Source organism: Hakea prostrata, chromosome 2 (assembly GCF_041222555.1).
Source record: "Hakea prostrata isolate BN-2017 chromosome 2, UWA_Hpros_2, whole genome shotgun sequence".
NCBI classification, from domain to species: domain Eukaryota; kingdom Viridiplantae; phylum Streptophyta; class Magnoliopsida; order Proteales; family Proteaceae; genus Hakea; species Hakea prostrata.
The window spans coordinates 33,212,183-33,233,998 of NC_142601.1; the positions used below are offsets into that span (position 1 = coordinate 33,212,183).

The 21,816-nt window shown below is 38.3% G+C and overlaps 1 protein-coding gene across 11 annotated transcripts; it reads right to left on the reverse strand.

Annotated features, from left to right (window-relative positions):
* Positions 1-8,091: 8,091 nt before the first annotated feature.
* On the reverse strand, positions 8,092-20,247 carry LOC149024234 (uncharacterized). Of its 11 annotated transcripts, XM_089144554.1 has the most exons (7): positions 13,196-20,247; positions 12,799-13,107; positions 11,381-12,728; positions 10,532-11,277; positions 10,348-10,440; positions 9,117-9,629; positions 8,092-8,982 (listed from the first exon to the last, which is right to left on the reverse strand). In XM_089144554.1, exons 1-3 carry the CDS (start codon positions 13,798-13,800, stop codon positions 12,563-12,565), a joined length of 1,080 nt encoding a protein of 359 aa, XP_089000680.1. In that variant the 5' UTR covers positions 13,801-20,247; the 3' UTR covers positions 8,092-8,982; positions 9,117-9,629; positions 10,348-10,440; positions 10,532-11,277; positions 11,381-12,562. The 11 variants fall into 11 exon arrangements, with proteins under 11 accessions (XP_089000680.1, XP_089000677.1, XP_089000672.1 ...); XM_089144551.1 differs by having other exon boundaries at positions 11,381-15,475; positions 19,875-20,247; XM_089144546.1 differs by having other exon boundaries at positions 11,381-18,435; positions 19,875-20,247.
* Positions 20,248-21,816: the final 1,569 nt, after the last annotated feature.

Sequence of the window (21,816 nt, forward strand, 5' to 3'; positions counted from 1 at the left end):
CCCTCCTCAAATGACGTTAGATTGCTGTAAAACAGCCGAACTAACTCTAGGTACGCCGGAAGATCCTCCATGAATAGGTGTGTCCATCTCATCGTATCAAATCTCTGTCTGACACGAAAAGTCCTCAACTCTGGTATCTACAATACTTGTCCGTACTCTATACGGAAATGCCCGAAGTATACCTCATAAAGAAACTCGGCCAATGGAGTAACGAAGCGGTATCGATCTATCACCTCCACTCGTGGTTGCAAAGGTACCTGACCACCACCTCTCCTGGCTCCAACCAATCTACCTCGACCACGACCACCTCATCCTCATCCCTCCATAATATCTATACCTATAAAAGAAGATCAACAAGTCAATGTTAGAAAATTACCAAGAGATTAGACAAGAAGGGCATTTTCATAAATTTCGGAAATTTTTGATTTTGGGGAAAATTCAATTTGAACATACTAGCATGTGCATATTACCTTGAATAACATGCTTATGAAGTTTAATTGAAGAAACCCATCGAAATTGCGGCCTAGAGCGAAAAATTCAGCAAGTTAGAATTGGAATTTTGGCTTCTTAGGTCAAAATTGGGGATTTTTGGAAACATCGAAATTGGTTGAAACAAATTGCTTGAGTACCTCTAGCATATAATTCCTAGCACATGACAACTGATTTCATGTAAAAATTCAAAGCGGTTTGGGAGTAATCGAATTTTTTCTAAATTTGGGAATTTCGATTGTGTTAGCGTTAACAAATTGGTATTTTATGTTTGCTTGATGTTTAAGGCTTGTTTTTGCATGGATACTATGGATTTTGTTACTAAGCATGCATGAACATGTTTCTAACCTAGAACAACAAGTTAAACATGGTATTTTAAGGAATCTAAGTGAAGAAACCAACTTGAGAAGATGATGAATAGTGTTACATTGCTTTGATGTGCAATGTTTGTTGTCTTGTTGTTGTTGAAGCTTGAAAACACTTGGATTCTCCTTGGAAACACTTGTAAGAATGTTCTCCAGAGCCCTCCCACAAGAGAAATGAGTTAGAATGAAGTTTGAAGTGAAAAAATGAAGTTAAAAGCTAAATTTTCGAATGTTGTTGAGCTTGGTCGACTACAGTCAGTCGACTAGATGAACACAGAATGTGAAAATTGGATTTTTGAAGGAAATTTTTGAATTTTCACCAAAGTTTGATGGTTTGCTTACCTTATTGATGACTCTATGTATGATTTAAGCATTCTAATCATATGGTCAAGTGGTTATTGATGAATTTTCGAATTTCGGTGTTGTTATCTTTGGTTTTGCAGAATGGTTCTTTTGAGAAATCGTCTCGTCGGTTCCGGTAGTACCGGCAATGAAGAAACACCTGCTGGGGGATCTGACCAACAAACCCAAGAGGATAGCCATACCACTAATGGCATCCCCAATGCCCCTGAGATTGGAAGCTTCAAGGACATTGCTAGCATCATGACTAATATGATGCAGCAGCAGCAGGCCCAGTTCAATTAGATGATGGCTGGCTTTGTGGCTCTTTGGGAATAGAATCGTGCTGGCGGGCATGGTAACCCAGGTGTGGTAGCCCTGTATGTGGAGAGGTTCGCTGGAACCCCGCATACCAAGTTGATGGAGAGTTTCTTAAAACTGCAAGTGCCATCTTTTACCGATGTATCAAAGGATGCTCTGTTCCCCAACAGATGGCTAAGGGAACTAGAGAAGGCCTTTCGGCACTTATAGTGTACTGATGCCCAAAAAGTACTCTTCGCCGAGCAGAAGCTTCAGCAGGAAGCAGATGCATGGTGGACTTCATCTCGCCCTGTTCTCGAAGCCCTCCATGCTGGTGTTGTCTCATAAGAAGTATTTAAGGAAGCCTTCTGTAAGAACTACTTTCCTAAGGCAGTGAGGATGCCAAAGAAGCAGAGTTCATGGCATTAGCTCAAGGTTCCTTATCAGTGCTGGACTACCAGCAGAAGTTTGAAGAGTTACTCTTTTTCGCCCCTGATTCGATAAAGCCTGACAATGCAAAAGCAAAGAAATTCTTCAAAGGACTACGGCCATCTATAAAGACATATCTCACCATCCTCTCTTGAGAGCTATGCTCGGGTAGTTCAGAATGCTAAGAAGTTGGAAGAAGCTGAAAGAGAAAATGCGCGTGTCCAGAGGCCTTGGCAACCAAGGAGCCCTAGTTATGTTGACCGCCCAGATCGTCATTTTGTGAGGACCTACTCCGTACCCCACTCCTACTTTTCAGCCAAGGAGTGTTGGACAAAGTTCAAGTGTTAGACCAGCGGGCCAGCATAGACATCCTGGTGGAGTTAGACTTGCGGGAGCTGTCTATCCTTCTCGGCCTGGGATTACTAATCGTAGACTTGCTTTTCAGAGACCTCCCACTATAGCGCCTCCAGTTGGACAGAAGGATTCTACTTGTTTCTTTTGCAAGCAGACTGGACAATTTGCTTGCTTTTTTCCAAAGAAGCCTGCCCAACCTTATGCTCCTGTTGTGAAAAGTGTTCCTATTCCTGCCACGCCCCCCCCCTCTGGCAGAGTATTCAGCATATTCGGTGTTGAACAGGACCCTTGTCATGAAGTCGTCACAGGTACATTGTTAGTTGCTTCTTTTCCAACATTTGTTTTGTTTGATACGGGTGAATCTCATTCATTCATCTCATCTACATTTGCTATGAAGACTAACCTAACACCCAGGTGTTTGTCTAATTGTTTGTCGATTAGTACCCCTGTTGGGTCTGTTGTAAAGCTAGATAGAGTGTTAGAAGAATGTCCTGTGTTAATTTGTGGAAAGAATTTGATTGCGAGCTTGGTGTTGTTTGATATGAAGGATTTTGATGTAATCTTGGGAATTGATTGGCTGACATCTCACAATGATGTGATCTTGTGTTCTTCGAAGAGAATTCAGTTTCAAGTTAATGGGAATTCAGTTTTTGAGTTCCAAGGTGAGAAGGGAAGGATTAGTAAGAAGACTTTGACCGCATTGATGCAAGTCCGTGCATTAGTGGAAAGTGCTGCACTTGGAAGCAAGGTCAAGGAAGGAAAGAAGCTTAATGATGTCAAGGTTGCTTGTGATTTTGCTGATGTGTTTCCAGATGATCTGTCAGGACTGCCCCCTAATAGAGAAGTTGAGTTTTCCATAGACTTAACTCCTGGAGCTGCTCTGGTATCCGAAGCTTCGTATAGAATGGCACCTACTGAGTTAGAAGAGTTGCAAACACAACTGAATGAGCTCTTAGAAAGAGGTTTTGTGTAGCCTTGTCACATCCACCCAGCCGGTACCCCATGTGGCATACCCGGGAATGTGATCAACAGTCCAAGGATCAAGAATCGAGGGACCATGCCTCCCACATACACGATAACATAATCATGAACAATAATAATCAAGGTAAAAACAACTAATACTAAATATCATGAATAAGATAAGATTCAATAAATCAGAGTGCGGAAAACAGATAATATCAAAGTATAACTATGATCATAAAGATGAGAGAATGTGTGATAATCACCCTCTCAGAGCAGCGGAAATGAAGTATGATTAAGTTAATTACAAGTCCAAGTATCAAAAGATAATCCAAAACAAGTTAATTACATGTCCAATGGTTCCATAAATAGACTAGGGAAATGGGGCTCTAGGTTAGGGATTCTTCTGTCCTAATGATGGTCTCCTCAATGGTGTGGATGAAGAAAGCCCAACTCTGCCGCTCCCGCACTATCGTGGGGCTAACCCTGGTGCGAATAGTAATCCTCCTCGGCACCAACACTCTGATCTTCACCGAAGATACCACCCGCAGGGTAGTATGCGGGATCAAAGTCCGTCTTGAAGGGGGTGCCATCATAATCTTCGGTACCTGTAGGATAATCTAAAAACATTTGTACAAAAGGAATGAGTTCGAAAAACTCAGCAAGGTAGTTATTCCATAATTAAAATCATACATATACAAAACATAACATAATACAATGTGATATGGAACATATGATGCAATTATGATTCTAACTCTATGAATGCTAGTCTCTATGGTAGATATGCTTTAAGTCATAGCACCATACTTCTTTGGGTTGTCAGTCACTCCCCCTCAATCATACAAGATATCTTGGGTCTGCCAAGGAAATTAGGTAAAGTCATCTCAAAACCTTGGTAAGGGAATCGATCACCACTCTCTCACATCACCGTTTGGTATAAGTACTGGCACATGTCACAGAAAAGCCTAACCCAATGCAAGTCATCTACTCAGTCGTAACAAGTCAGATCCAGATACGTCCATTCCTCGCCCCTGGCGATCCTTTCCGGTATCCTTCACACTAGAGTCAGCGTAATCCCAGATTACGGACTCATCAACCCTATTGGTCATCCACAAATAGTAAACGGGAAGCTCTCACGTCCTCTCACGGATTGGTTACCGGTCTTGAGCGCCCGTAAGCCCAAGTCTAGCTATTTGCAACCCTACCAATAAATGGCCCCTTTTGGGTATCCATAGCATGGTTTATGTCCCCTACCAAATTGGTTACTGGCCTAGAGCGCCCATCAAACCATACACTACCACGGGTCGTTCGATCTCAATACCATTCCGATTCGGGTCTGACACGACAAGGACAATCCTAGCCACCCAACTAGACAATCCTATGTATGTCATCCGATAACCCGGGGAAGTGTCGATAGGCACCTTCAGAGAACATCCCATACTATTCCCTCCGATGCCCAAGGACAGAAGTGTCAATAGGACACTTCCCAATCCCAAGTTATACGTAGGCAATCACATATTCAAGTTCATCATTTCTCATGCATCCAATACATCTTCATAATAAAAGTTAAATCATGATATTGAAATGAATCATCATAGACATAAGTAATCATGAATAATAATTTAACATGACAAGAGTATAAGAATTTCGATACTACTGTCCTAACACATGTATAACAGTCTTATGATAATTAAAAGTAATCAAGAGATTCTATTCTTTAAGTAAGAACACAATTCATAAGTTGATGACCTATATGTTTATGGAGATAACCATCCTTACCTTAGGTTGAGTTGATGATGAATTGAGAATAACAAAAAATGGTCCAAAAGAATTGTTAAGACCCTAAACAAACATCAATAATAAGTTAGAGAAGAAATCGGGAAGATCGGATGTGAAATGGGTCAAAACTGGCTAAAGTTGCTGTCAACAACAACTTTAGTCGATGGCATCGACCAAAGAGGATCGACCAAAAATCTCTTCGGGACAGAATAGTGGATTTGGGGGTTTTCATCCGAAATTGGTTTTCCGGGGTTCGGATCAATCTGAAATTTGGAGGAATGCTTAAGAACAGTATGAGGACACTATAAATCAAGAAAATAACATAATCCAATGGTCTAAATAGAAAGCCCCAATTTGAGCTATCAAGTTCAAGAGACAAGCATCATGGCATGAATTGGGATTGATTGCATTAACATAGAAATGGCATGCAATAGCTAGGGGAACTTATGGAAATTCGATTGGAATCATATAATAGTGATAAACATGAACATAGCATACCATACAACTCAGTTTTGTAGAAAATGGCATGATGTTAAGAGGAAATTCAAGGAATACATGTGCTAGGCTTGAGATGGGGGCATAGCATCAATAGATGGCTAAGAAGATCATGGGTTAAGCATAAGTGGACACTTGGAATGATGGTTGCAAGGTTGTAGCACCATCTCCAATGTCTCAACGCAAGAGAGGAATAGAAAAGAATAGAAAAAGGTAGAATAGAGAGTGGAATGCTGATTCATACCTTGTTGTTGAAGATGGAGGCAAGAATCAATGATGAACAATGAGTCTTTGGTGGAGTATCCTTCACATATGCCTAGGAGTTGCTTTGGGAAGCTCCCCCCACGTTTTCAGGAGTGAAAATGATTGCAATAGGGCTTAAGGCTCGAGGTTATTACAATTAGAAAAGAGAATATTCCATAGAATCATTAACTTGGCTGACTGGGAAACTTTGGTCGATGGTCCTTGGTCGATGGCATCGACCAAAATATTTCTCAGCAAAAAAACAGGTTTAGTTCAGCAACTTCGGCTATACAAGGTCAAATTGAGTGAGGTTTTCTTCTATAATTCAATCAAGAAGTCTAGTTTCGGGGAATACCTTTGGATTGTGCACGGAAGGTCATTAAGTATTTCAACTAAATCAATCTTCTCCGATGCGCAGACTTTCCTTAAACACTGACAATGCATTCAAGCAAGGGGTATCATCGTCAATGTCCATAGGCTTGGTCTCCGAATCATAGTTATCAATCAGAAGGGTCCATAAGTCTCTTCTACCACCGCTTTGGGTCTTCGGACCTAAATACAACAGTGAATCCGAGTTAGGGTCAGGGTTAGAATAGGGCTGGATATTACAAGCCTAGTGTATCACCTTGGGGAGCTCCAGTCTTGTTTGTGAAGAAGAAGGACGATAGCATGTGTCTATGCATTGATTACCGGGAGTTGAACAAGTTGACCGTCAAGAACAGATATCCATTGCCCCAGATTGATGATCTTTTAGATCAGTTGAAAGGTGCGGCTATATTCTCAAAGATTGATTTGAGGTCTGGGTATCATCAATTGAAAGTGAAGTCAAGTGATATCTTCAAGACAGCGTTTAGAACAAGGTATGGACATTATGAATTTAGAGTTATGCCTTTTGGTTTAACTAATGCTCCTGCGGTGTTCATGGATCTCATGAACCGAGTATTTCATGATGTGCTCGATAAGTTTGTAATCATTTTCATTGATGACATCTTGATATACTCGAAGAGTGAAGAAGAGCATGTGAAACACCTAAATTTCACATTGCAAAGGTTGAGAGAAAAGAAGCTCTATGTTAAGTTTAGCAATTGTGACTTTTGGCTTTCAAGGATAGTATTTCTCGGCCATGTTGTTTCAGCCGAAGGTATTCGTGTAGATCCTGAGAAGGTGCAAACAGTTGCTGATTGGGAAAGACCGAAGACTGTGACTGAGATAAGAAGTTTCCTTGGATTGGCTGGATACTATAGAAGATTTATTGAAAACTTTTCTAGGTTGGCTGCTCCTATGACTAAGCTAACTAGAAAAGAAGAGAAGTTTGTGTGGACCGAAGCTTGGGAGAATAATTTCGAAGAGCTGAAAGTTAGATTGACAAGTGCTCCGGTTTTGACTATACCTAATAGTTTCGGCGGTTTGACAGTCTACACTGATGCTTCCAAGATTGGTTTGGGTTGCGTGTTGATACAACATGGTAGGGTAGTGGCATATGCCTCTCGGCAATTGAAGAATTATGAGCGGAACTACCCCACTCATGATCTAGAGCTTGCCGCCGTTGTCTTTGGTTTGAAGATTTGGAGACATTACCTGTATGGTGAGAAGATCGCTATCTTCACAGATCATAAGAGTTTGAAGTACTTCTTCACCCAGAAGGAGCTGAACATAAGACAAAGGAGATGGTTAGAATTCGTCTACACGAAGTGCCTGTGAGTATTGTTTCTGATCGTGATCCTAGGTTCACCTCAAGGTTTTGGAATGGATTGCAGAAAGCCTTGGGAACCCAATTGAATCTGATTACAGCTCATCATCCACAATCTGATACACAATCTAAGCGGACAATTCAAATCTTGGAAGATATGCTTAGATCTTATGTGGTGGATATGGGTGGAAATTGGGATGAACACTTAGCTTTGGTTGAGTTTGCCTATAACAACAGATATTAAGCAACAATAGGCATGGTTAACTACAAGAAAATGGACCTATAGCGGCATTTTGGAAACGCCGCCAAATGTTAAAAAATGCCGCTATAAAGCTTCCCGGCGCTTCAAAAACGCCCACCAAAAATGCCGGCAAAACCAATGCCGTATTGTTATAGTGGCACTAAATAGAAGTGACAATGATGGCCACTTACGACGGCACTTTTAATGGCGTTTACTAGAAACGCCATCAAAAGTGCTTGTTGCGGCATTTATAGAAAACGCCGTTAAAAGTTCTTGTTGCGGCGTTTCTAGGAAGCGTCGTGAAACATTCTTGTTGCGACGTTTCTAGGAAACGTCGTGAAAAGTTCTTGTTGCTAGAAACGCCATGAAAAGTTCTTGTTACGGCGTTTCTTATAAATGCCGTTAATAGTTCTGTTGCGGCGTTTCTTATAAACGCCGTTAAAAGTGCTGCCGTGATATGTTAATTATGCCAGCAATTTGTAAAACGCCGGGATAGGTTTTTTAAATTTAAAAAAAAAAAATCGTTCCAAAAAGCCAAATTTCAATTTTACAAATGAATATTCAATTCCATCAATCCAAATCCAATTTTATAAATGAAAATCCAATTCCATCAATCCAAATTCAATTTTACAAATGTAAATGAAGTCCATTAGGTTAGATCCCTTGACAGTTTAAGTGGCCTAGGAAGAACTACATTTAAATAGGAAACTCTGATGGTGAGCAGAAAATTAACAGAATCAAACAAATGCAGCATGAGGATTAACTGTTTTACGAAATTAAGAGAGCCTGCAACCACAAAATTTGAAGTTTAGAACAGAAGGAATTTGATGACCTGAAGAGAAATCAGCTAACAAATGTATCAAATTTGGCTTTCTTGAAATCTTTCTCTGTTCTTAAGTCCTGGTAATGATAAAACCCTGAGAGATACTGCAAATCATTTACTCCCTAATTTTGAGTTGCATTCTTCACGTTTCCTACATAAACATGCACAATCCTGCTCGAACACCGAGAACCAAGGTAAGTAGGCAACGTGAAGAAGCAACCAAAATGATGGAGTCACATATAGTGATCTCAGCTTTGAAGGAGAGAACCCCAACTGAGGGAGATTGAAAAGAGCTTCATAGTAGCATTCCATCTGGCCCATTTTCTGGGCAAGGCTTTCCCTTTCAGTTTTGGACTCTTGTAACTCCATTTTTCCTAACAGCTGAATCAGCATGGTCTTCATTTAACTCTACATCCTCTTCAAGAGAAGGAAGTTCTCTAGATTCTGACTTGAATCTAACTCTCAGATCAGCCTGCTTTAAAAAGAAAAACGATTATCTTAAAATTCAAGCATGATATGGAAAAAGACTAGGAAATTCTATCAGTAAGACAATGACTAAGAATTGGCAATAAGCTACAATATGTAATCTGTAACAAAATAGTTCCTTACCACGTACCCCCATCACCATTTTCAGATATGTTCAAGTCATGCCAGTACCCCCATCACCATTTTCAGATATGTTCAAGTCATGCCTGCCATTCTCCAGGAGATCACCCTCTAGTACTTTGCTGTCAGGATCTGCTTTCAGAAGTCCCTTCTCTTCTCTCCTCTTTCTACCTTCCTCCAGTGCATCTCCCCTCTTTGCGGCAGCAAGTGCCTGATGTTGTTCAATATACTTATCTAACTGCTCCCTAATAGCATTAGTTGCAATGTTTTGGTCAGCCAGCTCTCGCAAGATAAACAATTTAGCTTGAGGATCTAAAAGGCCATACTTGTCCCTTGGTATAATGTTGTCGACAGACGGGCATATACATATCAGACCCACCAATCAGTTCTGCTTGTGTCTCCTTTGTCTTCCTTAAGGTAAAGAAAGCTCGCTTACCACAGATCTCACATCGAGCAGTTAATTTGGTTACAAAATCAGCCAAAGGCACAACATCAAGAACAGAACCAAGGCTTCTCCTGCATGGAAAATTAATCCAATTTAGATATGCTATTCAAGACCAGAATTATGTTTATCACAACATTTTACAACCAATCCACTTGAAGATTCAGTTTACTTTGAAGTGATGTTCAGCTGAGTTACTTTGTAAGGAGCACAGTAAGACTATAAGAGTACCCAAAGCTCTTGTGTGGAAATGGCTGGCTGGCTCTTTTAGAACACATAGTTTTATTTCACTTAAATAACCAAACACCAGATGCACATAATGAGAACCAACATAAGATGATAAACTGTCAAACAATTTTTCTTTTCATAAGGCACATTCGATTAAAATTTTAAAATGACCACACGAGAACTGATAAGATAATCAGAGGGATGACATACAAGTCACAGAGTATGAGCATCACTTTTGAGTTAAAAGAGTGCCAGCAGGATGACATACAAATTCATATTATGAACTTCACTACTAAGATATTCTATAAGCAGGACTTTAATAACATTAGGTATTTGTCAATTGAATATCATAGTGGCTCTGAGGGAATGAGATCTTGGAATTGATGAAGCAGATCTCGGATCCAAACGTGTAACATCAAATCCTTTCTTTCTAAAACCACAGGGTGGTTGTCGATTTGAATGGTATCTCCCTTTAATAATGAATGTATACTCTTTTTCAACCTTAAATCTTGGACAATGTGAACAAAGAAGTTGGCTTACTTCAAGGCTAGCCTTTGAAATTACCTGCAGGATAGCATGAGAACGAGAAGACGTTTCGTTCACTCGAGTTGGTTCAGTTGTCCGGTTTTGGTTTCCACGCTGAAGTAATGCCATTACCTGTCATGACACAACACAAAAATCTCCATCCTGTTACTTTTGACATTAGATCAGTCAGCATTGACATGAAAAATTTGAGCGGGTGAAGTACCTCATCTGTTGAGTAAGCTCGGTATTGAGTGAGTCCTGCTGCCACGATTCCCTGATGCAGTAAGAATAGTTTTGCTTCAGAGTCCATGATCCAAAACTGTGACTTTAAATCAACATGTCAAGGGAAAAAAGGGAATCCCATGCCAACTATGGGTAGCACTGAAAAATTATTGTTATTGTCACTGGGACATTGAGTTTTGTCTGACAGCAACCATCTAACAATCTTCTCCATGTCCTCCTCTCTGCCAAAAACTTTATATTTGTTCACCAAAGAACTTGTTGGTGGCCTTTGACTGAATACCATGGGCCTCGAGGACCCAAATCCAATGCTTGAGTTCAAACCTAGAGCAACACCTTCTTGTGCTACACTTTTTAATCTCTGGTCGATATCCCTTACTTTTGATCCATTTAATTTCTAGCAACTCTTCAGTGATACCATAAACCTTAGACCCAATGTCTTTTATTCCTTCAAAAGTGCCATTGACACCTTTAATTGCAGATTCTATGCCAAAGTTCAACCAAGAAGAAATGCTACTTTCAGTTGAAGGAGTGTGAAGAACAAAATTGCGTACCTCTTGAGTTTGGCGGGCATATTCCAGTTTCAGGCGTAGAAGTTCAGTGGCATACTCATCGAGTATGTCTTCAGCATCATATAGGAGTTGTTTAAGGTGATCAAGCCAGAGTTTCACAGCCCTGTTGGTGAATTGATTTTTTTTCCTATGGTACGCCCTCGCCCTCTTTTACGCCCTACATTTGAAAAATGTGACAACATTAGTGTCTATCCTAGTATAAGTTACAACAATCATTTTAAGTATGCTTGAAATTGAAAAGTAGAAATCAAATATTGTACCTGAAGAGGATGCAATAGTACCATGGTCATCGTCGCTTTGGTCCTCGTGGTCCAAAGCATTATCATAATCAGAATCTTTATAATTCTCATCCATCCTCACTTAAATTAACATACATTGGAACAACATTAATAATCATGAACATTTTAAAAAAATAGAAAATATAAACACAATCTCAATACAAGGAATAATCAATAAGTCATCATTTAACAAGAGTCTATGTATCCAAACAATAATCAGTTATAAGACCATCAATATCCAACACAAAAATAATACATGTTAAGAATTATAGATCCTCACACTAAGAATGAAACTAGCTAGAACAAAAGGTGATAAGATGTTGAATTCCAATCCACAGTGACACACAAATCTGATATGCTTTTATATTGTTGGAAATAAAGAAAATGCATATATAAAAAAGATAGGAAAAGGGTCCAAGAAAAGAAAATAAAAGACACTGAGCATTAACATATCCCCAACTAAATTTAATATACAAACTAAGATAACTCCTCTAAGTTAACAGCTTCTCCCACTAAATCTGCCCTTGACAAACTAACATCAACATCACCAATGTTCAATTGCCTTAATTCCATAGTTTGTGTGGTCATATGTTGGAATTCTTCAGCAGATTCTTTTTCCAGAGCACCATCCATATCAAACACATCACGTACTATTGTCTTTAGAGCAATAACCCAACCTTGGTTTATTGGGTCTGTCACATAAAACACCTGTTCTGCCTAGCTAGGGAAGACAAATGGATCATCAGATAATTTTTTCCCAGTATGTATTAAATGACAAAAGTTTACACTTGTTAAGTCTGTAGATTATTTAATCAATGCTCTGCTACTTGTGTCAGCCCAATCACAACGGAATAATATTGTCTTCAATTCTGTTGAATATTCCAACTCAACCACTTCCTGTAACTTGCCATAGTAATGAACATTTCCATCACGGGGTTGAGTATCTCTACAACTAACATAGCTTGATGTTACTGCTGTTACTACTAGTCCACTATTTTGTGTTTGACAATTGGCTTCACGATCTTTGGTGTGAAAACGTCCACCATTCAAAATGTACCCCTTATACTTTTTTACTTCCCGATTGGGACCTTTGGCTAGCCTTTGGATAATATGAGGTACCTCTTCCCCTGATTCCCTTTGCTTGTCCACTTAATCAATTCAACATTATTTTAGAAAAAGGAAATCAAAGATAGATGCTTTGATATCTAAATACTTAATGTTGCTTACATGAATTCTGAACCATTCCATGAATTGCTCTGCATGCAGTTTTTCTCTTTGTTGTTGCCGTACTTTATAGTTCAATTCTGCTTTAAGCTCTTCCAAATGGAGTCTATATTTAAAGAAGTCACATTAGGGAAGACAAATATTAAAGCTAAAGTAACATTAGTGTTGATACTTACTTCCGATATTTATCGATGGGATCATAATGCAATAGAACGTATCGATGAGCCTGTTGCATCTCTTTCCAATCTAACTGTATCATCACAGCACTCCCTAAAGGTCTCCCATTGGTTGAAAAAATCCAATGTTGCTGCTCTGACTGTAGATTTTCATTATCAAGATTCCTTTTTGGACGGGAATAACGAGTCTCAAGTCCATTAATATGTTGAGAACAAAATGTTAGGCATTCATTTGCAATGTACCCCTTCGCAATAGATCCTTCTGGGTATCTGTTATTACGCTTGTAGTCCTTCAGGGTCTTGTTGAATCTAATAACATACAAAATAATTTTAAGAAAACGAATATCCAAAAGATCCTAAACGTATCCTGAAAGTTACAAAAGTATCAATTACTAACCTTTCAAATGGATACATCCACCTGTAATGGACTGGTCCACCAAGTAATACCTCTCGTGGTAAATGAACCAACTGATGAATCATAACGTCAAAGAATGTAGGAGGAAAGATTCTTTCAAGATTGCATAAAATTTCTGCAATACTTGCTTCAAGATGGTTAAGATTTTCTTTTGTACCAACCTTAGCACAGAGACATCGAAAGAACCCAAACAGTGATGATAACACCAACTTCACATTCTTTATTGGATGTACACGTATTGCCACAGGAAGGAGTTGCTGCATTAAAACATGACAATCATGGCTCTTCAATCCATAAATATTCCTTTCATTTACTTGCACACAACGTGATATATTTCCAGAATAACCATCAGGGAGCTTTAAACCATCCAAAGCTCTACAAAATTGCTCTTTTTCAGCCTTAGACATTGTATGGCTTGTTGGAGGGATATTCAACTTGGTGCTTCCCTCTAATTTTTGTGGATGCAAGGATGGCCTAATGTTCATCTCTTGCAAATCCAGTCGAGCCTCCAACTTGTCCTTCGATTTATCTTTCAATTTCAGCAACGTACCAATGATGTTGTCACATACATTTTTTTCTACATGCATAACATCTAGATTTGGCGTAGTAGAATATCCTTCCAATAGGGTAACTCAAACAATATACTTTTCTTTTTCCAATTAAATGGTAGTTCTTTTGTAGCAATTTTCTTCCATTTACTACCACTATTCTTATCAAGTTCTTTCCCAAATGGCGGGAATTCCACACCTTCCATTTGAGCTAGTAAAGCAGTGCCTGAAAGGAGCTGTGGTGCTTGTCCAAACTCAACATGACCATTAAAACCTCTTTTATCCCATCGAAATTTATGATTTTCCTTGAGAATCGACGATGTCCTAAGTAACAATGCTTGCGACTATGTTTCAGCCATGTTGAACTAGTGTCCTTGTTGCAACAAGGGCATGCCAATGCTCCCTTTGTGCTCCAACCTAAAAGATTAGCATACGCTGGAAAGTCATTGATTGTCCATAAGAGGCATGCACACAAGTTAAATGATTCTTTCTTCATCATATGTGTCAACACCATCCCACAATAACTTCAATTCATCTATCAAAGGCTATAAATAAACATCTATATTGTTTTCAAGTTGATTTGGCCCTAGAATCAATAATGTCAATATGAATGAAGGTTGTTTCATACATTTCCATGGTGGGAGATTATAAGGCACCACAACAACCGGCCAAGTGCTATGTGAACGATTCATACCATTTGGATTAAATCCATCACTTTCAAGCCCTAACCTTATATTTCGCGGATCAACACTGAAAGATCGATGTAATCCATCAAAATTCTTCCACGCTTCCCCATCTACAGGATGACGTAGTTTCCCATCATCTATGCATCCATCTTTATGCCATCTCATTTCAGATGAAGTTATAGATGATCTATACAACCTTTGAAGTCTTGGTATTAAAGGAAAGTGACGTAATACTTTTGCCGGAGCATTCTTCTTACCTTCATACCTAGATGTACCACACTTAAGACAGGATTGTTCAGTAGATGCATTTTTCAAATATAACATGCAATCATTCGGACATGCATCAATCTTATTGTAACTGAGTCCCAAGTCCTTAACCATCTTCTTTGCTTCATATAAAGATTTTGGCAAAGTATTGTGTTGAGGTAATGCTTTTTTCAATAAATCCAACAACATAGAGAAAGACTTGTCACTCCAACCGCATAAGCACTTTATGTGGTATAGTGCAACAATGAATGACAATCTTGTGAACTCCTTGCAATCTGGATACAATGCCATCTCTACTGCTTCTATCAATCTCTCCCATTTTTCTGATTCATGTCTTACTCCATCCATGTGTTCGCTTGTGGTATAAACACCATGTTCTGTATAAGTCTGACTAGAAAATGCATCATGAAGTATGTCATTCATGTTAACAATGCCTTGATCTTCTTCACTAATCACATTATTCTCTGTTGTTGTGGTAAATGAAGATCTAACTTCCCTATGGGAACTCCAAAACATGTAACCAGCCATAATTCCATCAACAATCAAGTGCTCAAACACTTCATCTCGTGTCCCTAGTCGGTGGTTGGTGCAGTTTACACATGGGCATGGAATTTTCTCTCCTAAGGTTACTTTAGAAAATGCAAAATCAAGAAATCCATTTACACCACCTTCATATGTATCGCCTGCATGGAATCCACGATCTCGTGATTTTCGAATCCAACTTCTATCCATTAAATGGTAGATCAACTCAGCTGAATAACCTATCAAAAGATCAATTAAACTTCATTCTAATACACTATAACCATGAAGGGAGTATATGAAACATACATGGAAAACCAATTTTACAGCCCTGCTCAAACCAATCATACCAATGAAACAGTAGTTGCAGATTCTGTGGAGAAATTAGGAAGCAAACCAGCAGAAATTTGATGTTTTTGTTTCTATCTTTACTAAGTGTTTGTCGGTAATTTCAGATATTGCTTTAGATGATGGAGACCAGAAGAATGAGTGCAAGATAGATGACAAATAAATTAGATTATAGTGAAACTTGAATCCTTAAAAAGACAAATAAATAAATAAAAGAAGAAAAGAAGAAGAAAGGTAAATTTCTAGCACTCCTTCATATTTACGTGAACACTCTCACAGTCTCACTCAAAACTTCTACATCTGGTTCCCAAAAAAAGAGAACCTCAACCTTTCCTCTTAAAACACCCAAATCAAATTTCCTCTTCTATTATCTTAAAACACCCAAATCAAAAAACGAGAACCTCAACCATTCCTCCTAAAGCACCCAAATAAAAAAAGTGAACCTCAACCTTTCCTCTTGAAACACCCAAATCAAATTTCCTCTTCTATTACCTTAAAACACCCAAATCCGAAAAGAGAATCTCAACCTATACTGCTATATTTACTTGGCAGGGTACTATTCTACCGCTAGACCACTGGTGCAGGGACAGTGGCACTTAGCTTGATAAGTTTATCCATCTTTGACTCAATTCTAGACGCAACGGTTAGATAACTTCCAGTGCTTCAGAACCCAAAGCCTCCAAATTAGAGGGTTCATTCATCCATGTTCTAGGAAACCCGTTTCCTATTTACAGCAAAGCTTCTAGTGTTGATAGTCCTTGGTCATATAAAATCTGAATTGTTGAGAGGATCAATTCCAGGTCTACCAGGTTCTAAATTCAGATTTTAAAAATAGTTTCAGTTGTAATGGTCTTATGATAGAACTGGTGGATACCATCCATTCAAACCACAAAGGTCACTCAGATTTCAACCTCTTAAGTCAATAGCTTCTTCCCACACATGGAGAAAGAAATCTTAGGAGCAAGATTGTTAGATGGGGTGTCACCGTGTCACTATCACAAAAGCAACATTACCCAGAAAAAAGAGAGAAACCAATGGCATATTTGGGTGGAACATGGGGGTACATGAGATGAAGTTGGGCTCACCTCATTCAGGGTATTGCTCTCTGAAAGAAAACAGGGCATGGGGACACTATGAGGCATCACAGTTGTAACAATTTGAACATGAGCCGAAGTGCTACATGTGTATTATATTCTCTCAGGAAAGTGATGCAACAGAATTTCATGTAAAACCATAACTCCCATTTAAAAAGCTTGCACATTTTCTCATGGATCATTCGTTAACTTACAATCAATATAATCATAACACTAATTAAAACAACAAGAAAAGGTGTGACACAGATGCTAAAAGCAATGAATTGTATCAACTAATAACCAAAGAGTTTTGTCTTTTTTGCAAATATATGCAGGGCCTCCAATTTTATTTACAATACGTTTAGTGTTGCATCATATACATATACATATATCTAGGAAATATCTATGTGATGCTTTCATTAAAATAAATATAGATATTCACACACTAGAGTAGACTTTCTTTTGCGCATTCGCCGGGAGTCAAACACGGGTCTCTATTGCTTGGAAGGTAATTATCCTAACCGTTGGACTACAAACGTTGTCATGCTTGTTTAAGCTTTTGTAGTTCCTTTGGTTAACAAAATCAACCAAGTGAATCTAAACTTTCCACATCTAGTTTCACACACATTGAAATCTCATCTAGTTCAAAAGCATTCCATGTCTCAATATTTATTCGAGCTTCACTTTGATTACTGTTGAAAAGAAATGACAGGTTGCCATTTAAAACTAGTCTGCTCTGTTACTTTCTAGTATAACTGCATTTGGTTTTTAAGAAAAAATCTAGATGGTTACTTCCCTCTGCTGCAGTTAAAAGTTTATTAGCTATAGTTTATGCTGGTATTGAGTAGTAAAAGCTTATCCTCACTACTTTTCATGTTGTAAACACAATAGATGGAGTCCTCATGTTGAGTACTTAAAGCATATCCTCACTACTTATCATCTCATCTCATTCTTCTCCTAGTTTCCTACTCTAGTTCGGCCTGTGTCTCTTCGCCTCCTTCCCTTCTCACTCTCTGATTCTTTGCTTCCATCTTTCATATCTATACAATTTGTGGATAAAACAAATAGAAGAGAGAGAACAAAAGCTTACCAATGTGTTTTCACAGAGATTGATTAAAAAGATGGTTCATTGACAAATCTCAATAAGAAAAATAAAGCTATGTAAGGCATTGGGACTATACAGTTCAATAATGTAAATAGCAACTAGAAATCACTTTAGAACAAACACACTGTATTGGCATGAGAGAGTAAAGTAACAGCAATCACTTCAATGGAAAATTTTTCATTCCGAGAATTCAAAAAGTAAGAATCCCTACCAACTAGCATTCTTCATGTTTCAAGCATACTCTAGATAGCACAAGGTTAACAAGAGAAAAAGAAACTGACTAAATTGAAAAGAAAAAAAAATTAGGTCCCATTCACAAAACCTGTAAGCTAGACCAACCCAATCATACAGATCTGTTTAATTTGTTAGGTCCCATTCTTCAACTCACTCAGTAAAGCTTGCATTCAGAATTTCATCACCCAACATGATCCTTTCGACAACAATGACATTCAAGATGAAAATCACAAATTTCACCTTGTACCAAAGAAGAAGAAAGTGCAGAAAATTAGCCTTGACCTTGATAAATCAACACAGAACATCAAGTCGACTGAGCTTCTGGCTTTTGTAGGCTCTCTATTGCTTTCTTTGAATCTGGAATGTACCTCCAACAGCGTTTATGAATCTGCTAACATGGGAGCCTTGTGCACCTACCACCATACCCCCCAAGAAAAACAACCTGGCGGATGATTTAATGGTATTTATGAGTTAAATGTGAGACAAGATCCATGTCGCGGTCTCATTCATTCAGTTGGCCTATGGCCGAGTTGTTGTTATACACTAAGAGAGGGATCAGGATGCGATCCTGATCTAGATTAGCTGCTCCGGCCAAACCTACCCAATCCCATATTGAATTGGGGTGGGCAGTATGCCTAATCTGATTGTAATACTTCAATACTACCACCTAGTTCTGCTATGTTGAGGACATGTATTCCCAAAAGGTCCCTAATCAAATTCCAATTTTCAGCTCAATAAGAGCTAATGAAGTGGAAAACCAGAGCAGTGAAACAGAACAACAGAAAAACACAAATGAGAGATTACCATCACAAGGGAAATGATAATAAGGCACCAGGATTTGAGACTACTAGTAGTATATCCAAAGAAAGGCAATGCTCCAACAGAAAAAACATATGGAATTAAAGGAACCTTAGACTGAGAAAGTCATGTCTTAAGGTTCTTTTAAACCATAGGGAGAACCATATGGAATTAAAAGAACTTTTAAAATAGATAACAGAAATCTGATCTTAATCTAATGTTCAGATTTATACAGGAATATAGTAGAAGTTGATAGGAACTTACACAAAAATCATAAATTCAGAAAATCGTGAAATGGCACTGTTGTACTTGTGAAAGTTTAGACACAACCCACTTCCAAATTAAGTTTATTTTTGTGCTGAAAGTTCAACCTAGAAGACTTGCAAAGCAAAGCTAAGTTGTGGAGTAGAGAAAAACATCCCAGGGAGCCTAAAAACATGATTATCACACTAACGATCCTTGCATTTTCATTGTCAAGAGATAGGCTAGATCAGGAATAGAAAATCCAAAGAGATGTAGTATGACTTCAAAAACAGAAACAGAAAATATCAAAAAGAGCAACAAGATTTATGAGACATTAGGTCAAGGTTTCCATACAGAGCAAAACTGAAATGCGATAGTAGGAGAAATAAAAAATGAACAAATGAATGGAGACAAATAAATATATCATTGGAGTTATCCATGGAAGAACAGAGTAGATGTAAGACAAATAAATATATCCAGAGCTCCTAAAACATAAACACCATAGCTAAATTTCATTTCAATATCTGCAACTGTAAGTAGTATCATCAGCTACATAAACACCATAGCTAAATTTCATTTCAATATATGCAACTGTAAGTAGTATCATCAGCTACTTTTGGTCGAAAGATCAAAAACAGCAATGAGAAATGAAATCTCATCTTTATCATGATTTATAGTGCACACTTAGTGATTACGATCTTATGAAGACAAAACAGAGATAGTAGTATGACTTCAAAAACAGAAACAGAAAATATGGGTGTGCGATTCTAAATTTCTAACAAACATAAATTTCCAAATCAACTCAATATGATCTACTAGACGCAGGAGGAGGTCTCAAACCTAATGAAATCTCCGAACAAAGCTCCTTATCTGAGATTCAGCAGCCGAAAGCTCTGATGAAAGCGATCTCTGTAACAAAATAGGACATTCGAGTTCGATCTCTCAGAATGCTTGCAAGAGTGAGTGAATCGAGAAGCAGCCATCCGAGGTTAGAATCAGGCTTACGAAAGCTCCAACTCGAGTTCGACTGCTCCAGAGAACAAAGGGATTGAGAGAGAGAGAGAGAGAGAGAGAGAGCGAGTGGTTTTTCATTCGACTGCTCGTCTTCTACAAGGGAAAAATAGGCGTGGTTTTTCATTCGAGTGCTCGTCTTCTACAAGCGAAAAATAGGCGCGGGTGGGAGATATTTGGGCAACCACGGCATTTCCATGAAACGCCGTAAGACCTAATGGCACAAAGATACGACGGCGTTTGGAAACGGCTTTATAAAGTTTGGGTAATTTTCATCCGGACCCTGAGGTTTGATCTCTGTCATTTTTAGTCTAAATAAATGGATACTTTGCATCTGCCTCCCCTGAGGTATTCAATAAAGTTAATTAAGGACAAATTGTGATTTTTATGACCAAAATATCCTTGTATTATTATACCGTAAGATTGCATCATATTTTCACAATTAAATCCAAGGGTGAGAATTAAAAAAAATATTTATCAATTATTAAATCTTTGAATATAAAAATATTTTAAATTTTACATTTTAACGATTTAAACTTTCTTAAATTTTCTTCCCAATCGTTACGTCTTCTTCATCTTCTTCATCTCTGTTTCTGCCATGGCTAACTGATCTTTAAACCCTAAATGGGGAAAAGAAAAAAACTCTACAAAAACCAATACACCAACAGAAACCCTAGGTCTATTGCACAACTCACATCGGCTCACCAATTCGAAGGTGGATGAAGGGAATTGCAATTGGCCCACGAACGAGTCTCTGGAGAACTCACTCGTCTCCGCCTGGGTTGCCCAGATTGACAGTTAATGATGTTAGGTCGTTTCCTTCTTTACTTTGTTTATAAAACACTTTCATCTATTTGTGAATCTTGATATCAATGGGATTCAAAGTAGAAGAAATAGTTGCAGGTATGGTTAATTTGCGATCAATGCTTACTCTGCGCCTAAATCTCTTCAGGCGGAACGATTCTTCACGAAGTTCATTGAGAAAGAGGTGAGCCGATGTGCAAATCCGATTAGACCTAGGGTTTCTGTTGGTGTATTGGTTTTCGTAGAGTTTTTTTCTTTCCCCCATTTAGGGTTTAAAGATCTGTTGGCCATGGCAGAAAAGAGATGAAGAAGATAAAGAAGATGAAGAAGATGAAGACGAAGAAGACGTCACGATTGGGAAGAAAATTTAAGAAAGTTTAAATTGTTAAAATGTAAAATTTAAAATATTTTTATATTCAAAGATTTAATAATTGATAATTTTTTTTTTTTAATTCTCACCCTTGGATTTAATTGTGAAAATATGATGCAATCTTACAGTATAATAGACACAAGGGTATTTTGGTCATAAAAATCATAATTTGTCCTTAATTAACTTTATTGGATACATCAGGGGAGGCAGATGCAAAGTATCCATTTCTTTGGACTAAAAATGACAGAGATCAAACCTCAGGGGGTCCAGATGAAAATTACCCATAAAGTTTTATATTAAACGATTTACAATGGCGTTTCTTAGAAATGCCGTTATAAAGCCATATACTATATTCGTACAAAGCCCTGTGTATAAATGAAGTCATCCCATGCATGGACATATGACGGCGTTTTTGATAAATCCCGTCATAAGGCTACATACGACGGCGTTTCTCTAAAACGCCGTTAAAAAGTTTAATATAACGAAGTTTTAAATCATTTTTCATAGTTGTAGGGGACATATGACGGCGCCGTTACAAAGCTATGTACAACGGCGCTTCTGCAAAACGCTGTGATAAATAGCATACAATGGCATTTT

Excerpts from the sequence above, each read along its gene's own strand:
- LOC149024234 (XM_089144551.1), bottom strand. The coding sequence starts at position 15,446 with ATGGATAGAAGTTGGATTCGAAAATCACGAGATCGTGGATTCCATGCA.